The sequence below is a fragment of the Cetorhinus maximus genome, chromosome 9, assembly GCF_964194155.1.
Source record: "Cetorhinus maximus chromosome 9, sCetMax3.hap1.1, whole genome shotgun sequence".
Lineage (NCBI taxonomy): Eukaryota > Metazoa > Chordata > Chondrichthyes > Lamniformes > Cetorhinidae > Cetorhinus > Cetorhinus maximus.
This window is the reverse complement of record NC_135887.1, coordinates 6,994,452-7,015,917: the sequence shown is the minus strand read 5'-3', so window position 1 is coordinate 7,015,917 and position 21,466 is coordinate 6,994,452. Positions and strand designations below refer to the sequence as shown.

The 21,466-nt window shown below is 43.0% G+C and overlaps 1 protein-coding gene across 19 annotated transcripts in view; it reads left to right on the top strand.

The window, feature by feature from the left end:
* Positions 1-21,466, top strand: part of myo18ab (myosin XVIIIA b) — a 257,823-nt gene that overhangs the window by 125,676 nt on the left and 110,681 nt on the right. For 16 of the 19 annotated variants that reach the window (XM_078547990.1, XM_078547989.1, XM_078547987.1 and 13 more), the window contains 5 exons: positions 2,647-2,857; positions 7,056-7,198; positions 8,425-8,525; positions 10,186-10,249; positions 12,381-12,519. In XM_078547990.1, coding sequence (XP_078404116.1) covers positions 2,647-2,857; positions 7,056-7,198; positions 8,425-8,525; positions 10,186-10,249; positions 12,381-12,519 — 658 coding nt within the window. Of the gene's footprint in view, positions 1-2,646; positions 2,858-7,055; positions 7,199-8,424; positions 8,526-10,185; positions 10,250-12,380; positions 12,526-21,466 lie in introns of all 19 variants that reach the window. The other 3 variants (XM_078547979.1, XM_078547973.1, XM_078547974.1) reach the window with 1 other exon arrangement.

Below are 21,466 nucleotides of genomic sequence, written 5' to 3'. Positions count from 1 at the left end.
CAACGTCCATCAGACAACCATGCCGTGAGTGATGTGTCCTCTTTCACAGGTCACTGCCATGCACAAATTACCTCCCCTTGCATTCGCAGGCACATCTGCCAAACAGCCGACGGAGTCCATGGCCCAGGGCCTCCAATCGATCTCCGAAGAAACCTTTGAAGCGGAATCTGAAGACACCCTCCCTGAAGTCCCGTCACAGCGCTCACCCACACCCTCCACCAGCGCAGAGACGCACACCTCGGTTGGACCTAGCTTTAGAGTAGCCTCGGGATCACAATCTGGCAAGCACATCACACTTTCTAAGCCACAGCAGGCGGAGGCAGGGACTTCTCAGGTCCCCAGCACTTGAAGGGTAGCTGAGTCTGAGTCAGCTAACGAGCCCCTGGACTCGGTCATGTCACAGTTGCTGGAGCTGCAAAGGCAAGCTAGGGAACAACAGGAAGGGACGTCCGCTGCACTCCTCAGATTGCAAGGCACGATGGAGGAGTCCGTCCTTCTCCAGGCTGAAGTGATAGCGCCGGCATTGCAATGCACCGAGGTCAACGCTGGCAGGATGGTGGCCGCCATGGAGACCTTGGTTCAGGAAGTCACTCCTGCACTGCTGCGTGGGCTTAACTCCATCGCTGATGCCATAGTTGGCCTCCAATGGTGTGTACACGAGAGGGGTGCTGGGCAGTTCGATATCACCCCAGCTACTCCTTCTGCTCATGGAGTCAGCCAGGGGCCCTCGGGCACCCATAGGGAGGAGGATCAACAGCTGCATGCTCTGGGGCCATCCACCCAGGTGACTCCAGGAGTGACCGGCCCATCCAAATCTATCTTCCTATGACCTCCGCAGATCCAGCTTCACAGGCCGAGGAGAGTGCCACTGCCACACAGCAGGACCCCAAAAGCGGGCCGAGGCCCTCCAAGTCTCACACACACAGCATCACAGTCAGTAGGCTGCCTCCACCTCTGCTGTGGATGTCTGTGGAGCACCAAGACAAAGTGGCAGGATTAGGAAAGTTAGGTAAAAGTAGTTGGCCACGGGTGTTAATCACTTGTACACTCTGTTCACTATTATCAATAAACTCCTAAGAATGTCGCCCTGCCTGTGGCTCCTTGTTCTGATGAACAGTGTTCTTGTCACTCAGACCTTTCTGCACAAGATAAAAGGCAGATGCCTCAGTTGCGCTCTCCTCCATCTTCTATGGTCTCTGTAGGCCATCAGGCACACAGCTAGGTCACCAGGATCTATGGGTAAGGTATGGGGGGTTTGGTGGCCCTTTGGTGCCTCCATGTTGCTTGCATGGACGGGCAGGCTAGGAGCCCGACCCCAATCTTATCGCTGTGGCTGCGCCTGATCTGTCTCCGTTGAAGAGGCATGGTCAGTTTATACAGGTGTCCCTAATGTGTGGCCACTTCCCTCGCTAACCCTGCCTCGATTGCCTGGGCGTGGGATGCAGTGGCAGGACAGCACTTGACCCCACACATACACACACCATCACCCCACCCCTGTCCCCCTCTCTCTCCCCACCCCAGGCTGGCCAGCACTTGCCCCTGGACAACCCACCCCCCTCAGCAGTCGCCTCTGGGGCCAGGCATCAGTAGCCCCAGCCCCCTGGCGCCCCTGAGCCCTGATAACAACAGGCGAGCTGTGGAGAACGCTACTGCTTACTCACCTCAGTTCCCCCAAAGTGAAGGCCATCAGGTGCACATTGTGTGCCGTTGTGAAACGTGCTTGCTCGATGACGTGGATGAACGAAACAGCAGGGCTCCAAGACCCTGGTTGGATGGCCTTTTAATTAAATGCTGATGTAGTACAATTAGCTCCCCGCCAACCGATGGCAGGAAATACGGCCCGCCGTCGGCAGGCTGAGTGGAAGGTCGCGACCTGCCTTCACACTGTCGTGAAGTAGGTCCCGCCATATTTTTCACGCACGCCACCTATCACGCCTGCTGCCAGCGGGCTCGGAAAATTCCACCCATAATGTTATATTCCAGAAAGCCTGGTGGTAAGGAAAGAACTGGAGTTGATCTTTACGCACTTTTATAAGCTTTTGTTTGTAGAGATACACGTTGCAAACACGTTCCCCCTAACCCCCAACCACCACCCTTTCAATCTATTCCTATACATAGGAGCAGGAGTGAATTCCTAGTTAATGTCCACCACCTGCTTGTAATTAAACACAATTAATACACAATTTACATACAAGACAAATGTTTATGGTGCTTAATGGAAAGTATTGTTGAATTTATTGCTTAGTGAAACCAGTTGACCTCTCATTTTGAGTTTCAGTTGCTCATTTACTCCAAGATACGTGCTACCAAGAGAGCACATGTTCTGCATGTATTTATTCACTTTAATGGAAGCCAGGGCTGCAGACTAGCTTGTGAGTTAACGGATCCTTACCTGGTCAGTGTGGCTTAAGCTGAAGCTGCTCCCGTTTATTTTTTTTTCTGTATAATGAACTGAACAGGCCAGAATAAATTGGCATCATTACCCTTTAAAATTACCTTGAAATTTAATTTAATTTCATTATAAGTAGCTAAATGTGAAGCTCTATCCATGCCAATGCAGCAAATACATTCATGTTTGTCTTGTTCTAAATATTTTTGCAACTTACTTAGTAATCTATACAAAATCTCATTGTATATTCGTTTTAGGTTATGCACATGTTTAAAGGGTGTCGCAGGGAAGATACCTCTCCTCATGTGTATGCTATTGCACAAGTTGCCTACCGAAATTTGCTGACCACCAGGCAGGACCAATCCATTGTTCTTTTGGGCAGAAGTGGCAGTGGAAAAACTACAAACAGTCAACATCTTGTTCAGTATCTGGTCACAATTGCCGGGAGCACAGGAAAAATCGTGACTGGTAGGGAAAAACTAAGCTGCAAATGTTTAATCTTTGTCAGCCTGAAACTTGGTATTGCTTTTATGATAAAGCAGTTGGAATGTAAATCCTCCATAGCTTTATTTCTGGTTATATTAAGCCTAATGTAATCTAAATTTGATTTTTACCAACCCAAAAAAGGAAGAAAACTTTATGACCAAGAATTTACCAATTCAAAAAAGGAACAAAACAGATCCATGTGCCTACAAATATTTGTTGCACCAATACCCTGTAAAATAAGAGTAAAATTCACAACTACCTTTACGATAAGGTTAGGCTTGCATTCGCTGGAGTTTAGAAGAGTAAGAGGTGATTTGATTGAAACTTTTAAGATCCTGAGAGGTCCTGACAGGGTGAATGTGGAGAGGATGTTTCCTCCTGTGGGGTGAATCTAGAACTAGGGGTCATAGCTTAAAAATAAGGGCACTCCTATTTAAGATAGTGATAAGGAAAATCTTTTTCTCTTGAGGGTTAGAAGACACAAAAAGCATCCCTTCATTTTCTACTCTTCTTAGGGGAAAAAGGTGTAGGCGGAACTATTTTATCACAATTCCTAGAGAAAAGTACGAGGGAAACTAATAGGATTAAAGGCTGACAAGTCCCCTGGATTTGATGGCCTGCATTCTTGTATCTTAAAAGAAGTGCCTTCAGATATAGTGGATGTATTTCTTGTAATCTTCCAAAATTCCCTAGGGCCGAATTGTCCCAGACTCTCACAAAGTGCGGTAGTGAGTGGGAAAAGAGTCGTTTTACCCACCAGCCGCAATGGCAGACTTTTGCCCTGTATCATCCCATTCCTGCCTCATTAATTATGCAGCCACAGGATACACACCATCTCGCTGGCCGGTGGCCTCTGATTTGCCTGCCATGCTGTTACCTTGCTGCTTCCCCACGCAGGGCGCCATATTTAAACTGCAGCCATGCGCACACTTCTCAACGCTTGCAGCCCAAGATTGCTCTGGTGAAGGCATGGCCTCAAAAGCTAAGAAGAGTGCAACCACCCCCTGATTCAGTGGCACATCCCGGGATGCCTTCTGGATGCCATGGTGGTCCACTGTGATGTCCGCCACCCCTGCTCTGGCTGCAGGAGGCCCATCAGTTTCATCACTCTGGCTTGGGAGGCGGTGGTAGAGGTGGTCAGTGCCAATGCTGCACACAAGAGGTCGGCCATCCAGTGCAGAAAATGGATAATGGAGGCTGCCAGGATAAGGAAACCATCTTATCACTCTAAACTCTCACTCACAAGCCCATCACACATTCACTGGCAGCTCACTCATTACCAGCTCAAGGGACATCACCACTCACTCTCTCACACCCTCTCATTTCCATCTGGCCTCATCCCCTCTGGGGACTGCCCCCTCAGTCCTCACTATCATGAGGCCACTTGCACAGATCAACGTGCTCCCACACACACCCTAGGAAACCCCCCTTTCCCAGTACAGCCTTCATCCTGCAGCCTCTTCCCTTGCCTGAGGCCACTTCTCCCTCTTCCCAAGCAAGTCCTAGCCCTGCAGCCATTGAAAAGCCACTCCAGCCTTATGCTGGTTTGGTAGGTAGAGACCTGCCTCTGAGCCCCCCCTAAATGTGATGTGTTGCTGCCTGCAAAGCCTGGCGCTGACTGAGTGCTGCCAGAAGCAAAGTAAACAAACGAACCTCCTGAGCAAAGTGCAGCTTGCTAGGTGGGAAATAAGAGGTTGCCCACTTTGGCAGGAAGAATAGAAAAGCAGAATATTTAAATAGAGAGAATCTGCAGAATGCTGCAGGACAGTGGGATCTGGGTATTTTTGTACATGTTTCACAAAAAGTTAGCATGCAGGTATATCAAGTAATTAGGAAAGCAAATGGAATGTTAACCTTTATTGAAAGGGGGATGAAGTATGGAAGTGTTGCTACACATATACATAGCATTGGTGAGACCACACCTAGAGTACTGTGTAGAGTTTTGGTCTCCTTATTTAAGGAAGAATTTACTTGCATTGGAGGTAGTTCATGGTGATTCACTAGGTTGATTCATGGGATGAAGGGGTTGATTTATGAGGAAAGGTTGTGCAGTTTGGGCCTGTATCCAATGGAGTTTAGAAGAATGAGAGGTGATATTGTGAAAATAAATACACAATTCTCAGGGTGGGGTGGGGTGTGCTTGGGTAGATGCTGAGAGGATGTTTCACCTGGAGGGGAAATCTAGAAGTAGGGGGAACAGTTTCAAAATAAGGGTTCTCCCATTTTAGACAGATGAGGAGGAATTTCTTCTCAGAGGGTTGTTAAACTTTGGAATTTTCTGCCCATAGAGCAGTGGAGGCTGGATCATTGAATATATCCAAGGCCGAGGTAAATGCATTTTTGATCTACAGGTGACTGGAGTGTTATGGAGCAGGCATGAAAGTAGAGTTAAGACCACAATCAGATCAGCCATGATCTTATTGAATGGTGGACCAAGCTAGAGGGGCCAAAAGACCTACCCCTGCTCCTATTTCTTACATTCTTATGTTCTCTCTTGGGCACTATGAATGGCCCTTTGGGATAATGTACTTGGAATTCCCAAAAGAATTTGACAGAGTTCCTTATGAAAGGACACTAGTTGACTGTAAGTTGATGGAAGCTCAGGGTAAAACTTGAGAGTAAAGGGCAGCATATACTTATTGGGAGCAGGTGGAGGCCATTGCTGAGTGTGGCATCCCAGGGATTTGTGTTCAGACCTCTGTTTCAATTTTGGATTAATGAATTTGGTTGAGAAACTGAATGAAAACCAGGTAAATTTACAGCTGATGCCAAACCAGGAAGGGCAAATGAATTTAAGGAGTATACTTAATGCTCAACATGCTTAATCGCAGTGAAGCTTTAAGTATAATAGAATTCTGGACTGTACAGCCAAATCAACAGAGTACAAGTAAGAGGAAGCTATGTTCAAACAGTTTAGTCTAATCAAATGTCATCTGAAATATTTTATGAAGTTGTAGTCATTAAAACAGAAGGGAAATTTTTAAGCTCTGAGAAGAGCAAGTAGACTAATTTCTAACAATGGGGCATTTGAAGCACTCTTGCCTCGGAATTGAGTCATAATTTTTCAGTCCCACTCCAGGTATTCAAGCATATACTCTAGGCAGACACTTCAGTGCAGTCTGAGGTTCTGTCTTTTAGCTGAGAAATGAAACCAATTTCCATTTACCCTCTTGGGTAGGCATAAAAGACCCTTTGGAAGTATTCAAAGAAAAGTAGGAATTGTTCTGTCGTAGAGTCCCAATATTTATCCCTCAATCAATAATAATTAAAAACAGATTATCTGGGTATTTGTTTTATTGTGGCTCTTTATTGTTTGCTACTGTGTTTGCCTAGATTACAGTGAATTTCTTTGGAATGTCATGAGGACATGAAAATTCTCAAAATGCAGGTTTATGCTTAAAGATCCTAAGTAATGTAGAAAAACTAGATTATGGATTCTGCTACTAAGTGAACAGAGAGTAAGTGCAAAAATGCACAGGTTCACTTGAATAAAAAACAAAATTATGGCTGATGTCAGGAAGTTGTTCTTCACGTAAATAGTGTTCAATGTGTGCAGAGGATGGAAACACTAGAATTATTTAAGAAACAATTAGATACTATAATGGGGGAAGTAGGGTCTTTGTGCATATGAGAGCTAAATTAAGACAAATCTCATCCCTCATCTGTGTACCTAACATCAATTTAGTGAATAATTTATCTTTTTAAGGAAACTTAGCATTTTAAATTGAGTCAGACTTCTCACTATTTCAGTAGCACGAAGGCAGCCTGCTTGTATCCTTTATTGGCTTTGTACACTGAAAAGTACTTCAGAGTGGCTAGCAGACTGATGCCAGCTAGGTAATGCAATGTACTCAATGAGCACTAATTTTTTTCCTGCCTTGGATGATTCTGGGTTGGTATACATGCTTTTCAAATCATTCACTTGTATGTTAATGAATTAAGCTATTCTAGCAAGCATGAAAACCTTGTTGATAAATTGTATAATGGCAGCAATGCTAGGTGGGAAGGGAGACCAGAAGATTGAATTTATTTGGGACAGAAGTTGTATACTGACCTGAAGCTTTTTCCTACCTGATACCAAATGTAATCACATCATTTTATTAAGTGTTTCACTAAAAGTATTTCTCCTTTTAAGCTTTCACTGATATATGTCTTTCTGTCATATTTTTTAAATGTATAGTGGAGAAATGGCAGGCTGTGTATTCTGTTTTGGAAGCCTTTGGCAATAGCACTACAAGTATGAACACCAATGCCACACGTTTTTCACAGATCGTCTCACTTGACTTTGATCAGGCTGGTCAGGTGGCTTCAGCTTCTATACAGGTAAGAAATACATGACCTTTCTGTCCTATGGTTGCCATGTGGAAAAATATTGGAAACTGTAAATATTTATCAGTCCAAGTTTTTAACAGGTACTGTTATAGGGTGTTAGTTACAGTTCATTAGGTGTGAAGAAGTCCTCGTAGTCATATGTAGGTTAACTGTAAGTCTTTATTGATTCTTAGAACAATTTACAAATATACAGTAAAAGGTACAAGCTTAGAGCTGTCTCCATGCTTGCTGGTACACATGGTTCTGTCCAGCACTGGACCGACTGGGTGTGGGTCATGTGCTTTTTTACACCACCGTGTGGGTGGTACTGTACTCAGTTCCACATGAGTGCGACATGTGCCAGACCCTTATACTATTTGTTCCTTTGCAAACTTGCCAGCAGATGTGGTAGCCGCGAAGCTAATTTTCAGAGTACAATGAGCAAGGAAATTATTCTGACCTTTTATGCTGCACTTGCTATGAATCCAATGGGTCCAAGGTGCAGCTATCCACACCCTCTTCAGCCCTAAGTTCCTCTTGTCCATTACTACTCTCCTTACTAATGACCTCCAGTCCCATTTGCATTAAATTTAAAATCCTTGCATGGTATCGCCTCTCTTGATCTCTGCAACATCCTTCAGCCTACTTTCCCTCCTGCACCCTTTTCTCATCTAATTCTGTCCTTTTAGGCATTCCCTTCTCCCTTCACTCAATATTCATTGCAGATCCTCAGCCCTTTCCTGGAATTTCATCCCTTTTATTCCTTCACTTTTTCTCTGTTCCTTTTTTATTTCTGACCAATGTTTTGAACATCATTCTTAATTTCTCCATCCGTGGCATGGTTTAATTCCTTATTTATTCCCATTTCCCCCCTCTTTTTCTTTCCATCCTATTCTACAAAGCATTCAAAGTGCTAACAGTTGCAAGTGTTTCTGCTTTTAACGCATAATAATGCCCTTTTTGAATTCAGGATGAAGAAAAATATACTTGATTTACTCAGCTGGGTATATTTTGCAAGACTGTGTGGTTAGGACAGAGCTTCACTAGATTCAATGGTTTTGGGAATTAGTCTTGCTCCCCAACCTGTGCTTGTGTCTAACAAGGCTTCCAGATTTATCTCAATGAACCCTGGAAAGAAAGGTGCAGCCTATTGATTTAGATTGATGGTATTGGATTGATTCAACAAACTTGTTTCATAATATTTATAAAACACTTTAAGTAGTTTTCCCTTTTCACAGACTCTGCTTTTGGAGAAACTCAGGGTGTCTAAGCGTCCAGGGAATGAAGGGACATTCAATGTGTTCTACTATCTGTTGGCTGGTGCTGACAATACTCTCAGGTACAGTAATGCTTTTGAAGCTTGCTGTTGTCTAGGTTCTGTGGTTTTTAGCTGCTTGGGCTGATTGTGTTGCTTATTTTTTCTTAATTTTTTTATGTTCATAACAAAATCAGTGGAATTTTTAAGCAAATGGTAACTTTAACCTTAATTGTGGCTTTCAACACAGCATTGCTTAAAATGTCAAAACTACAATATAAGACATTTCCAGACTTCAGAGGAAAGGTAAATTCATCTCAGACCTCGTCAGAAATGGGTAATTTTGCTAGTTGTTCCCCTTTTTGAATATTTTGGCCCACCATAGATGGTTTCTTTTGATTTCTTGCAATCCTTAAATAAAGTAAATTGTTGGAAAGGATCTGTTCTATAATCCTTAACTGAAAGGATGGACTTCGGTTTCGCATTTTAAAACTGACCTCTTGAAAAAGTCAATTTGATTGTCAGTTGGCGACCAGTTTGAAGGTGTGAATGTAATGGGTTCAATTTCTGCAGCTAGAGTGATCTCTTAATATATTTTTAATAACTCATGAATGCTAGAACAAGAAACCTCCTTCACACTCCCAAATAACCCCACTTGGCAAGTTCCTGCACGTTGTGAACGTTTTTTTAGGCCATAAGAAACCCTTACAAATCCACATATATATTCTCAGTTAATTTCAGATGGTGACCGAGACCTGCTGTTGAAAATGTATTTACCAGATCTCTGACTGCTTGTTTTTCAAATCTGTTGGAATGTGTTTCTCAATCTTGTCCTTTTGTTTCTCCCATGTGGCAGGCAGTTTGACTGCATGGGTGAAGTTGGTGTATATGCAATTTCAGTTTGCATTTTTCTCAGCAAATAGACAGTTTCAGCTCCAGTACCAAATGCCCCTGCACCTCCTACTATACTTGGGAGAGGTAAAGTAGATGAAGGAGCATCAAGTGTGTAATGCTCTGGTTGATTCCACAAGTGCCTGCTACCCTTCAGCATCATGACCAAGTAGCTGTTAGTAACGTGGGAGCCATGACTGGGAGTATCCACTGACAATTTGATCATTTGAGCATCAGTGTGTAACTTAAGTCTGCCCTTGTCAGCACCATTATGCCCACTTGTAATGGAAGCATGATCAGAAGTGGTTATCATAAGTCAGTTTTCCCATCCCTAACCTAGAGGCACAGAAATCATAATTGTAAATCCCCTATAGCTGCACCAATAAGAGCAACTAACTCCATTACTGACTGGGTATCAATCCTGAGACCTTGCTGACCTATATGGCACATGTACTTAGCGGGTAAGCTTGTTCAACTGTCAAGCTCTGTAATAAATAACTACTCTATATAACAATATGGCTGAAGCCTCTTAATCCCTGATATCTTTTCAATTCCTCGTGCTGCAGTCCTGTAGTTTGGAACAATTTATTGAAGTCGCGTAGATAATTCCATCTAATTTTATGTACCTTTGGAGATAATATAATATCCATCAGCTCTTTTTTTGGACTAAATGCGATATTCCATCCTTGATAGATATCCCATTCTTGATAGCAATGAGTGCTGCATTAAATTTAAAGGAACATCCTTTAGCATTCTGAAAGTTGAGATTGACTTCACCTGCTCAAATCTTCGTTATGCTAACTTCGCAGATTTCTGTACAAATACCCAGTTTTCATATGTTTGTTACTTACAGAACTGAGCTTCATTTGAATCACTTTGCAGAAAAGAGTGCTTTTGGAATTGCACCTTTATCAAAGGTAACTTTTAGCATTTAAAATCATGATTTATTTTTTGCTGTAATCTTCTTTAATGTTTGCTATATTCTCCAGTTTTATTCAGCTCAATAATTACTAGTATGATTGTTTGTCAAATCATATGGAATTCATGGGAGTTTAAATGCTGGGAGAAAAAAGGGAATAATTTGTTCAAGGTTCGTTTCTAGTGCTGTTTTATGCAGTATGGTGATAAAGTAGTGTTCAGATGTATTTGAAGTATTAAATAAGGTAACAATCCTGTATTTTAAAGATGCAGATATAATTAGATTTCTAATGGAGATTTGGAAATAGTTTGACTAGCCTGTGGGTAGACAAGTAAAGTTTTCATCTCCAAAAATAAACATGGTCGGTGTATTGAGTAGCAAGGATTTATTGATTTATTTATTTGAAAGGATTTAATGTAGTCATGCAGAAAGTTGGGGCAAATTGGAATAAATTAACCAGTTTCAGACCAAAGGAAAAAAGCCAATTTTCCAGGTAAAAGTAAATTGGATAGAAGCTATAAAACTTGAAGGCAAAGTAATTGAGAGGTGAACAAAAAAATGAAATACTGCAAATACTGGAAACACTTTCTAGAGAGAAGTGACAAGTTAACATGTGGGGCATGAGAAACATTTCAGCACCTCATCTGATTAAGCACTTTACAGTCTTCCGGACTTAACATTGAGTTCAACAACTCAAGATCATGAACTCTCTCCTCCATCCTCACACCTTTTTGATCCCCTTTTTTCAAATATTTATATATAGTGATATATGTATGTATTTTTTCCCCACCTATTTCTATTATTATTTTTAAAATTTATTTTAGCCTATTTCGATCTTTTCTCCCACACCATCCCCTCCCACCCCCACTCGGGCCATCTGTCACTTGCTCATCCAGCTTTCTACTCTTAATGTCACCATTAGCACCTCCTATAGGCAGTATCACCACCATCAACACCCGTTCAACCTTTTATTTATGACATCTTTTGCAATCTCTCCTTTCCCTCCACCTATCACTGGCCTTCTATCTAACTTCACCTGTTCCACCCCCCTCAAACAGTATATATTTCACCACATTTTCACTTCTCTTTAGTCCTGAAGAAGAGTCACACGGACTCGAAACGTTAACTCTGTTTTCCTCTCCACAGATGCTGTCAGACCTGCTGAGTTTTTCCAGCAATTTTTGTTTTTGTTTCAGATTTCCAGCATCCACAGTATTTTGCTTTTAATATTTCATGAGAGCTTGTCACTTTTCTCTTCAGGCCGGGATTTTCCGGCCCCATCGCTGGCGGGACCCACCGTGGGCGATGCGGCATCCTAGCCAGAAGTCCATTGACTTGCGGTGGGAGCGGAAGATCCCGGCAGCAGGCAGGTCCAGAAAATCCTGCCCTCAGATCTTGAAGTATATTCCAAGGCAAAAATGTATCTCAGCCTTGAGTTGTTTAGGTTTGATCTTTCATATTAATGCAATGTCAACTTATTCACCTTTTTTGTAAAGCATTCGAGACTCCAGTTACTTAATTCAAGTTATATTTAGGCTGTTTCCTGTAACAATTTAAGCAGTGTTTATTTAAACTCATCAGATTAGAGGTGAAGACTGGCAAAATTAGCCTGTCACCAAGTAAAGTTGGAGACCAGATTTCTTTTGTGTTTATAGTTATGAAAGTTTGACAAGAAAGAACTGTTTCTTTTGTGAGATTATGTCTCAACAAAAGGAGGCACTTGATAAAAAGTCTTGTTTACATTGGTCTTTTGCTGTTAAGTCCCCACCCTACAGATGTACTGCGCCTCTGCTTAGAGGACCAACAACAAACAGGCTTATTAGACTTTGTTCATATGTCATAATCAATTGACTGTGGGTTCATTGCCATTTTATTTGTTTCTTCATTTGAAAAACCACCTTGCCAAATGGCAGGAGCTAAAGCGATAATAAGCAATCAAACTCTTGTTCCTTCCTGCGGTAAGGAGCCAGTGTGCTCCTCTACCAGGGCAAACAAATTATAGTTTTACTAGTACATAAACTGAAATTATTTAGTAATGATAATACTTAGCACATATATATTTCTTATTTATATAAGTGTGTGTGTGTTCTCCTTAGTCAAATATGATTTTGTTTTAATTGTTTTTGTAGCCTGAAGAGAAGCAAAAGGCAGCTCAGCAATTTAACAAACTTCAGATTGCAATGAAAGTGCTTGGGATTTCAGTTGATGAACAGAAGGCTTTTTGGCACATCTTGGGTGCTATCTACCACTTGGGGGCAGCAGGAGCCACTAAAGGTAGTGTGTTGAATTCCGAAACATTCGATAATATGGGTCTTGTGCAGAACTATACAAGAATTAATTTTGTTTGGCAGAATTTTCATTATCGTGAAAATACAGGCAATATTTTAAATGTATCAAGACTACAGTTTGTTACGTAAACTTATACATAGCTTTTGTGAGACCAATATGTGGCTATATCTTTTTAAATTTAAGCATAGCAGGGTGAATTTCAATTGGGGTTCTCCTGCTTGCCTACCGTAACTTTGGTAGAAGAGTCATGGAACTCTAAGTAAAATGAATATATTTTTCCAGAGTTTTTGCAGCTCTTCCGCCAAAGCTATGGCAAACAAGTGAGAGAACCTCCATGGGCATTCATCCCCACTGCGTTTTAAGCCTGAATTTTATAATAGCCTACAAACTGCAAATCTGAAAATAGTCAAAATTGTGTTTTCTTGTAAAATGATTCCATAAACTCATTGAGTTTATTTGTTATAGCTGAAGATTTTGAAAACTTTTATTTTAATACAGGTCAAACACTTTTTCTATTATCCTTTACAACCAGAGATAGTAGGGGATAAATTCAACTCTCAGCTGCCTGTTTTGTGCATTAAAAACTGGCAGCCAAAAATTTTTCAAAGTTGAAAATTTGGGATGAGGGAGCACCTCATTGATGCCCAAAGCCTGCCTGGTGCTGATGCTATGTTCAGGTGGGGTCACCTGCATGAGATATGTGTGAGCTACAATGTGAATCATGGTCCTATGCCAGTTGTAGGACCTGGATGCAAGTTCAGGTTCAAATGAGTGATTTTGTGTTATGCAAGCTCTGCTTCGTTATATCAAGTTTCCAGTGGTTTTGGTGCTGGCAAGCTCCAACTGGCACACTGCATTGTGATACTGGCTTATTTTTGTTCAAATGAGGCCTCAAATTTGGCTAGGACCTCAGGCACCATGGACTGATATGGAAAGAATCATTCCACTGACATGCTGTCTGTTTTGGCACAAGTCGAATTTCATAGAATTACATTGGATACACAGCACAGAAACGGGCTATTCGACCCACCCATGTCAGTGTTAATGCTCCACTAAAGCCTTCTCTCATCTTTTCTCATTTAAATCCACTATCATAATCATTAATTCCCTTATCCCTCCTATGTTTTTCTAGTTTTTTTCTTAAATGCATTTATATTACTCGTTTCAACCATGCCCTGTGGTCTTGAGTTCCACATTCTTCTGCTCTTTGGGTGAAGACGTCCTTCTGAATTCTCTATGGATTTTTCGGTAACAATATTAATTGCCTCTAGTTATGCTCTTCCAACAAGAGAAAACATAGTGCAAATCTGGGACGTTTCTACCCAAAGAGCGGTAGCAGGTGGGTAAAACGATGTTTTATCTGTGGGCCACGATGGCGGGTTTTCACGCCATATCATCCCAAACCCGCCGCATTACTTACGCTTTCCTGGGAAACACGCTGTTTCCATGGCGGGCAGGCTTTCATTCGCCTGCCACGCCATCAACTCACTGCTTCAGATGCCGGCACCCATAGGGAAGAGGATCAGCAGGTAGCCCCTACCTCCCCCGGGGCCATCCATCCAGCTGACTCCAGGAGTGTCCGGCCCATCCAAATCACCTCTTCCTGTGACCACAGGAGCTCCAGCTCCACAGGTCGAGGAGGGTGTCACTGCCACACAGCAGGACCCCGAAAACATGCTGCGGCTCCCCAGGTCTCGGCTCCCCAGAGGATGCCCGCCAAGGTCATCACAGACAGGGTGTAGCAGTCACCAGGCTGCCCCCACCTCCGCTGTGGATGTCCGGGGAGCACCAAGGCGTAGCAGCACGGTTAGGAAAGTCAAGAAGATGAAGTTGCACGGCCTGGGCATGGGTGTTAATCACTTGTACATACTGTTCACTATTTGTCAATAAACTCCCAAGAATATCTCCCTTATTATGGCTCCTTGTTCTGATGAGCAGTGTTCGTGTCACTTGAATATGAAACCTTCTGCACATGATAAAGGCAGGTGTCTCAGTCCAGGGCCTCCTCCTTGTGCTTTGTGCAGCCTTCAGACCAAAGTGATGGCCCGGCCTCTCACTCGCTGGACACATTACTGCTGCCTGCACCTTGACAATGCTCATCATTGCTGCCAGAATGTAGTGGACAGGCATCAGAGTTCCGTCATTCTCTCTGTGTGCTCACAGCACCTTTTAAGATGGAGCTGGCCCCATCTCTTTAGCATCTGTGATCAGTGCCGCTATTCTCCTGAAGGGGTCAGGTGCTGAAGGCGGACAAAGCATCAGGCGCTTCTAAAGTTTCACGGCTGCGTCTCTATGATACGACACTGATCACAGAGCGCAAGTGAGCTGCTCTCGGCCAGACAGGAATCAGACATTCTCAGAGGCAATGTGAAGATCTGTGGCGCGTCCTCACTGCATGTTTTCATCATCCTCCTGCAATCAAGCAACTATTAGGGCCTCCACTGCGACTCCATGACAGGAGCATTCTCGCAGAGGATATGCATACTGCCATAAGCCAGACTGGAGTCAAGCGTTCACAGATGCAATGTGAGGATCTATGGGGTATCCTCACTGCATGTCGTCATCATCCTCCGTAAATCTAGCAGCTACGAGGGCCTTCCAAGTGTTTCTGCCTGGTCTGGCCAGTGCAAAGGCCTCATTTCCGTCATCACCGCCTTCGAGGACCTCGCCCTTATCCCCGTTGGCGTTGTCCTCATCCGAGGAGACCTCCGGCACTTCCATCTCCTCCTCAGCCAACTCCTCTCCCCATTGCAGTGCCAAGTTGTAAAGGGCACAGCAGGAGAAGATGATACGAGACACCGTCTGTGGACTGTATTGCAGGGCTCCACCAGACCGGTCCAGCCACTGCAACCTCATTTTTAGCATCCCAATGGTCTGCTCCACCATTTGAGAGATGCAGCATGAGCCTCATTGTACCTTCGCTCTGCTGCAGTCTGAGGCTGCCGCACGGGTGTCATCAGCTACATCCTCTGCAGGTAGCCCTCCTCCCTGAGGAGCCATCCCTGCATCTTCTGTGGACCCTGGAATATGTCAGGGATCTGTGACTAACTGAGAATGTAGGAGTCGTGCACACTCCCTGGAAGCCATGCGCAGACCTGCAGGATGCGTTTCTGGTGGTCGCACACCAGCTGCACATTCAGCGAACAGAAGCTCTTGTAGTTGATGTAGTTGACCACTTGTGATGGAGACCTGAGCGCCATGTGAGTGCAGTTGATGGCACCCTGCACCTTGGGAAACCCGAGACCTGGGCAAATCCAATCACTCTTGCGTCCTGGCTGTCCTGGGCAAAATGGACAAAGTTATGTGCCCTTGCGAAGATGGCATCCATGACCTCGTGGATGCGTTTGTGGGTGGAAGCCAGAAGTCACTTGTGGAGCCCTGAAAGGAGTCACTGGTGCAGAAATTGACTGTTGCAGTCACTTTCACGGCCACTGGCAGTGGATGCCCTCCATGTCCCCGTGGTGCCAAATCCTGCAGCAGGTAGCAGATGTGACCAACCAGTTCCCTAGACATGCGCAGTCTTTGGTGACGCTGGTTCTCGGTCATCTGCAGGAATGAGAGGTAGCGTCTATAGACCCTGGGTGTCGCTAAGTGCTGACCTGTGATGGCTCACTGTGGCACTTCTGTGTGTGTGGGAGCCTCAGCTGCCCATTCTCCCTGAGGGTGTTGCTCCTCCCTCTGCAGAGCCAGATGCCTCAGTTGCTCTCTCCTCCATTGTCTTCACTCTCTGTACACCATGAGGCATATAGCTAGTCCACCAGGCTTCATGATCCTGATGATGTACTCCTGCAAGATGAAAGAGAGACACACATGGGTTAGCATGGGTATACTAAGAACCTGTCCTAGTTAAGTGTGAAGGCCCCTTAATGCATTGCGGAGAGTGCTGGCTACCATTTGGATGGCCTGAGATTAGTGCGCTGCATGGCTGCCCAAAACCCTATCCACCTCCTCTCCACTCCACCCGACCGATTTGGAGGTATTGCCCACTGGACTGCATGCTGTGCTCTCAGCTCAGGCGTAGGCATTCTCCTAACCCGCACTGCAAGGCAGCACTGTTGGCTTGAACCATCGGGAAGACTGGCCCAAACCAGGATGCTGACATTGCAAGGGGCTGTGAGCGCCTCCACCGATGACTGCTCCATAGCGAGCTTTAGCAAGGAGATTGTACAACGTGTGCAGTCGTCCAACTGTTCTGCAGCCCACTAAAATACTCATTACTCTGCAGTCTGTGCTCGAGGGGTGAAAAGCTCTGGAGCACTTGGTGGCACGTTGATGGCTCTGTATTGCTTGAGTGGGAAGATAAGCTAGAAGCCCAACCCCAGTCATATCAATGGCTGTGCCTGAACTGTCTCAGTTGCAGAGGAGCGGTCACTTTATTCAAGGTTTCCCTAACGTGTAGCCGCTTCCCTTGCCCACCTTACCCCCCCACCCCGACTGCTTGAGTGCTACATTCAAGTGCAGGGCTGCCCTTGCCCCAAGTCACCTCAACTGTAGGGCTGCCCTCCCATCCCCTGCGCACCTCAAGCTTGAATTCCAGCAGGCGACCCTGGTGAGCGCTGCGCAACACTACAACGTACTCACCTCTAAGTCGCCCTCAAAGTGCAACCCGCCAAGTGCACGCCTTTTATATGCTATTGTGAAACATGTCTGAGTGCTTTCCCGCCAACGTGGGCAGACGATGCAGCAGTGGGAGACGATTCCTGCGGGCAGGCCTAATGATATGCAGATGTATTACAGTGAGGTTCCCAACATCCGATTGCATGAAACACATGGCGGGCTGAGCGGACGACCGCAAACTGGTTTCATGCAGTTGTGAAACCGATCACACCACATTGTCTGCTCACACCACCAAACACGCCTGACGCCGACGGGTACGGAAAATCCTGGCCGTTCTCTCTGTATCCACTCTGTCAAAACCTTTCATAATTTTAAAGATTAGGTCACCCTTTAGCCTTCTCTTTTCAAGAGACACGAGAACCAGCTCAATACTTTCCTGATGCGTTTACCCACGCATTTCTGGTGTCATCCTTGTAAATCTTCTTTGCATCCTCTCTAATGTCTCTATATACTTTTTATAATATGGTGACCAGAACTGAATGCCGCATAAGTATGGTCCAGCCAAGATTTGATACAGGTTTAGCATAACTTCCTCGCTTTTTAATTCTTCTTGAAATGAAGTCTAGTGCTTGGTTTGCTTTTGCTAACCTGTGGTGCAACTTTTAACGATTGGTGTATTTGTACTCCCAAGATCCCTTTGTTCCTCTACTCCACCTAGACTTGCATCTTCCAAGTAATAAGCGATCTCCCTATTCTCCCTATAACTACTCCATAATTATGTGTTTAACTTCATTTGCTAATTATTTGCCCATTCTTTAAGTTTATTAATGTCCTTCTGTAATTTGTTGCAATTCTTCCCAATTTGGTGTCATCCTCAAATTTAGAAATTGTGTTTTTGGTTCCAAAGTCTAAGTCATTATAATGTAAATTGTAAACAATAGTGATCCCAGCACTGATCCTTGTGGAACACCACTTCCCACCACCTGCCACTTTAAATAACTACCATTTATTCCTGCTCTCTGCTTTTTGTCCTGAAACCAGCTAGCCATCCATTCTGCCACTTGTCCCTTGATTCCATATTCTCTGACCTTATTCATTGGTCTATTATGGGGCACCTCAATGAAGGCCATTTGAAAATTCAAATAAATTACATCCACTGCATTATTGTTGTCTATCTGTTACCTCCTCAAACTCAATTTCTCCCCATAATCATTTTTTTCAAACAAGTTCAAATTAAAACAACAGTTATATAAAAACACCTGTTGGTGATGTAGTTAAGATTTTTGCCTGTTGTTATCAATCATCTTTCTTTACTATATTTTTTAGAAAGTTTTAATGCAACTGTAATGCATCTAAACTGCGCACAGAAAATTTATAGCTGCGGCATATGACTGTTTTGTTGATCATTCAGTAGTAGCAGACTAAATCAATTAAATAGCATTAAAGCTGATTGAATAACAGATTAAATCATTTATTACCCATAATAGACCAATGAATAAGCATTTTTAATTTTTGGCAGATATTGGAATATGGTTATGTTAACATTTTTGCAAGACCGTTTTCACTATGCAGACCCACAAAAGTGCCATTTAACAGTGTGGTTATAATGATGAAACATTGAGCTGAATTTTATGTGGCGGGCAGTGGTCTCGCTCCCTCCACCAAATAAAGTCTGGAGCAAACTCGTCTACACGCTGCCAGCTCACCTTACAGCCATTTAATGGCTGTTGTTGGACTGTTAATTGACTTGGGGTGGGTCTTCTGCCCCATCAAAGAGGAAGTCCCACCTCTGAGAGCTGCCAGCCAATCATCTGGCCAACAGCACTGCCGCCGGGAGCGATGACCACTGCTGGGTTGCAGGCAGTCCCAGAAGAGCGGGAGCCATAGGGCCTGGAATTGCAGTTAAGTCTGGGGTTTCCTTACAGCTGAAAGGAAAAATCTTTTTACTGTTCCATTAAAGACATGGTATAAGCGCAGGTTGTTCTTGGGAAACTGTAATTTTATTTAAATGGGATGCTTGCCTCTAATTGGCTCCAGCTTCATTGCTGCTGGAGCATGTTATTCCAGTCAGCAGTCTGAAAGTTAAAATCTCTTCTACAATTTTGTGGCTCCTGCAACACATTACACAGTCTTTATGCACAATAAATTTACTTTGCCCAGGCAGTGAATTTATTTTGATCCATTTGAATACAGTTAATCTCCAGAACCTCAACTTGAAGTTGATTGAGGTCTGAGTGTATTTCTTATATTTAAAAAAAAGGGAATTTATCCAAGAAAAAATCAGATTGAATATCCTTTTGCTACATATGGTAAAAACATGCAAATTATTTCCTCCCATAGAGGTGAGGAGAGAAATAAAACTGAGCAGGTTAGCAGCAGGTTTTATTTAAATGCTTCAGAATGTAATGCCTTTAATTTTGTTAGAAAAATGGATGAAAATGATCAGCTGTGATTGATCAGCTGAACTGGTCAGACTGCCTGTCTGAAGAGTGCATATTTGGACAAAGTACTGAAGGTTTGTGAGTGCCATGGAGATATGTGGTAGTATAAGTTTATGGTTTTAGCAGGGGAGGATAGGAAAGGACAGCTCGAGTTATTGCACTAAATCAAAATAGCTACTGTTTGAAATTTGAGCCTTATTTCATGCAGCCTTTGTTAATTGTAACTCCTCCACAAGATGGCACTGCAACAGTGTTGTTTAAGAGTTTTCATGTAATTCTCAGTTACATTTCTGTACTATAGAGAAACCTTGAGAGCATATTTTAGGTCTCATTCTCTCCTTTCTCAAACAAAAACAGTTCCTAAAATTTTGATGGTCTCCTCCTGCATTGTGGCAGCTTCAGCTTGACAGCATATGGGTATTACTTCCCAATGCCGTGTCAAACTTCTTCCTTAGCACGTAGAGACCTAAGCAGACCTTCTCAGTATATTAAGGAGACTTTATTGCCCACAATTACAAAACTTTAAAAACTTATTTACACTGGAGCTGTGAACAGATAAATTTACCCTCCTGCACCGAGCTCTCCTTTGGCAGCCATTCAGTGAGCCAGGCAATGCATTTACACTGCATGGTAACTTCAGCATTGATAGTTTAGTGTATTAATTACTGTTTCAATGCAACATTACAAAAATGAATCATTTCTTTTACACATTTGATGAAAATTGGATGTTTAGAACTACAATCGAATAAATATGTGACAATTTTGAAATGTTAATGTTTAATTTATATTGATTGTCATTTTTAAAGCAATTTTTTTTTAACAACAGTGAGTGTACATGGCTCTTAATAACATCATTGTTCAACCAGCACATGGCTATCTCAGAGCCTTCTGTCCCAATTGATTGTTGCAAGCAACGGTTCCACCCAACAAACATTCACACTATAATTAAGTGTTTAATGAGCAACTTATAATATTGACAAATAAATATGATTAAAATTTGCTTTCTGAGTTAAGGGACACATGTATCCAAAATCGTAGTCTTATGTTCAATGAACACTCACATGTTCTTTCTTATTTGAACTAATTGCTGTGAACACGGATTGTTGGTCTAAGTGATGAACCATAGAAAGCATTATCCTGCTTGTTTTACAGTGCTATAGTTTTTTTTTAAACTGATGAATATTAAAAGTGAAACTGCCTTCTAACACTTTGTTTTGTTTGCATGTTGCATGCTGTTCCATTACAACACAGATGGTGATGAAGGTAAAAATGTTCATTATATATGTCTATATTCTCTGCAAAGCCATTTTTCTTGAAAATCTTCATTTTCTACATGCATTGGCCTTCATAGAGCTAGTGATTGGGCTTTTTTTACTCCATTTCCTTTCATTTTAAAATGTCAACAATCATTCTTCTAATGTATTCTGTGAAGCCCTACTAATGCCTATAGTCATTTAATTTTATTGTAGATGTAGATTTTCAAATGTTTAATGCAAATTGCCAGTTACTGTTAGAATGATGGTCTGTTCCCAAGTGATTTATCCAGTAATCTATTGCCAGAAAAAGGTGTATGATAAGTAGAGCAACCCATTATTAAAATATTGTCCATATTTCCAACTTGCCTCTCCCAAAGACGATAATTCAGGTTGGAATGCATCTGAACTGCAGAAGATCATGCCGATGTATTGTTCAGTTCCAGTTAGCTGCTTTAACTGCAAATCCTGTGACGTGCTTATCCAACAGAAGTCTATTGATTCCAATGTTGAAAGCACCAATTCTTTGAATATTCATGGTCTTTTGAGGGAAAGAATTCCAGATTTCTACTACACTCTGAGTGAAAAAGTGCTTACCAATTTCCCTCCTAAGGGCTGTTCTAATGTTAAGATTATCTCCCCTTGTTTTTGATTTCCCTTAAAATATTTTAAACA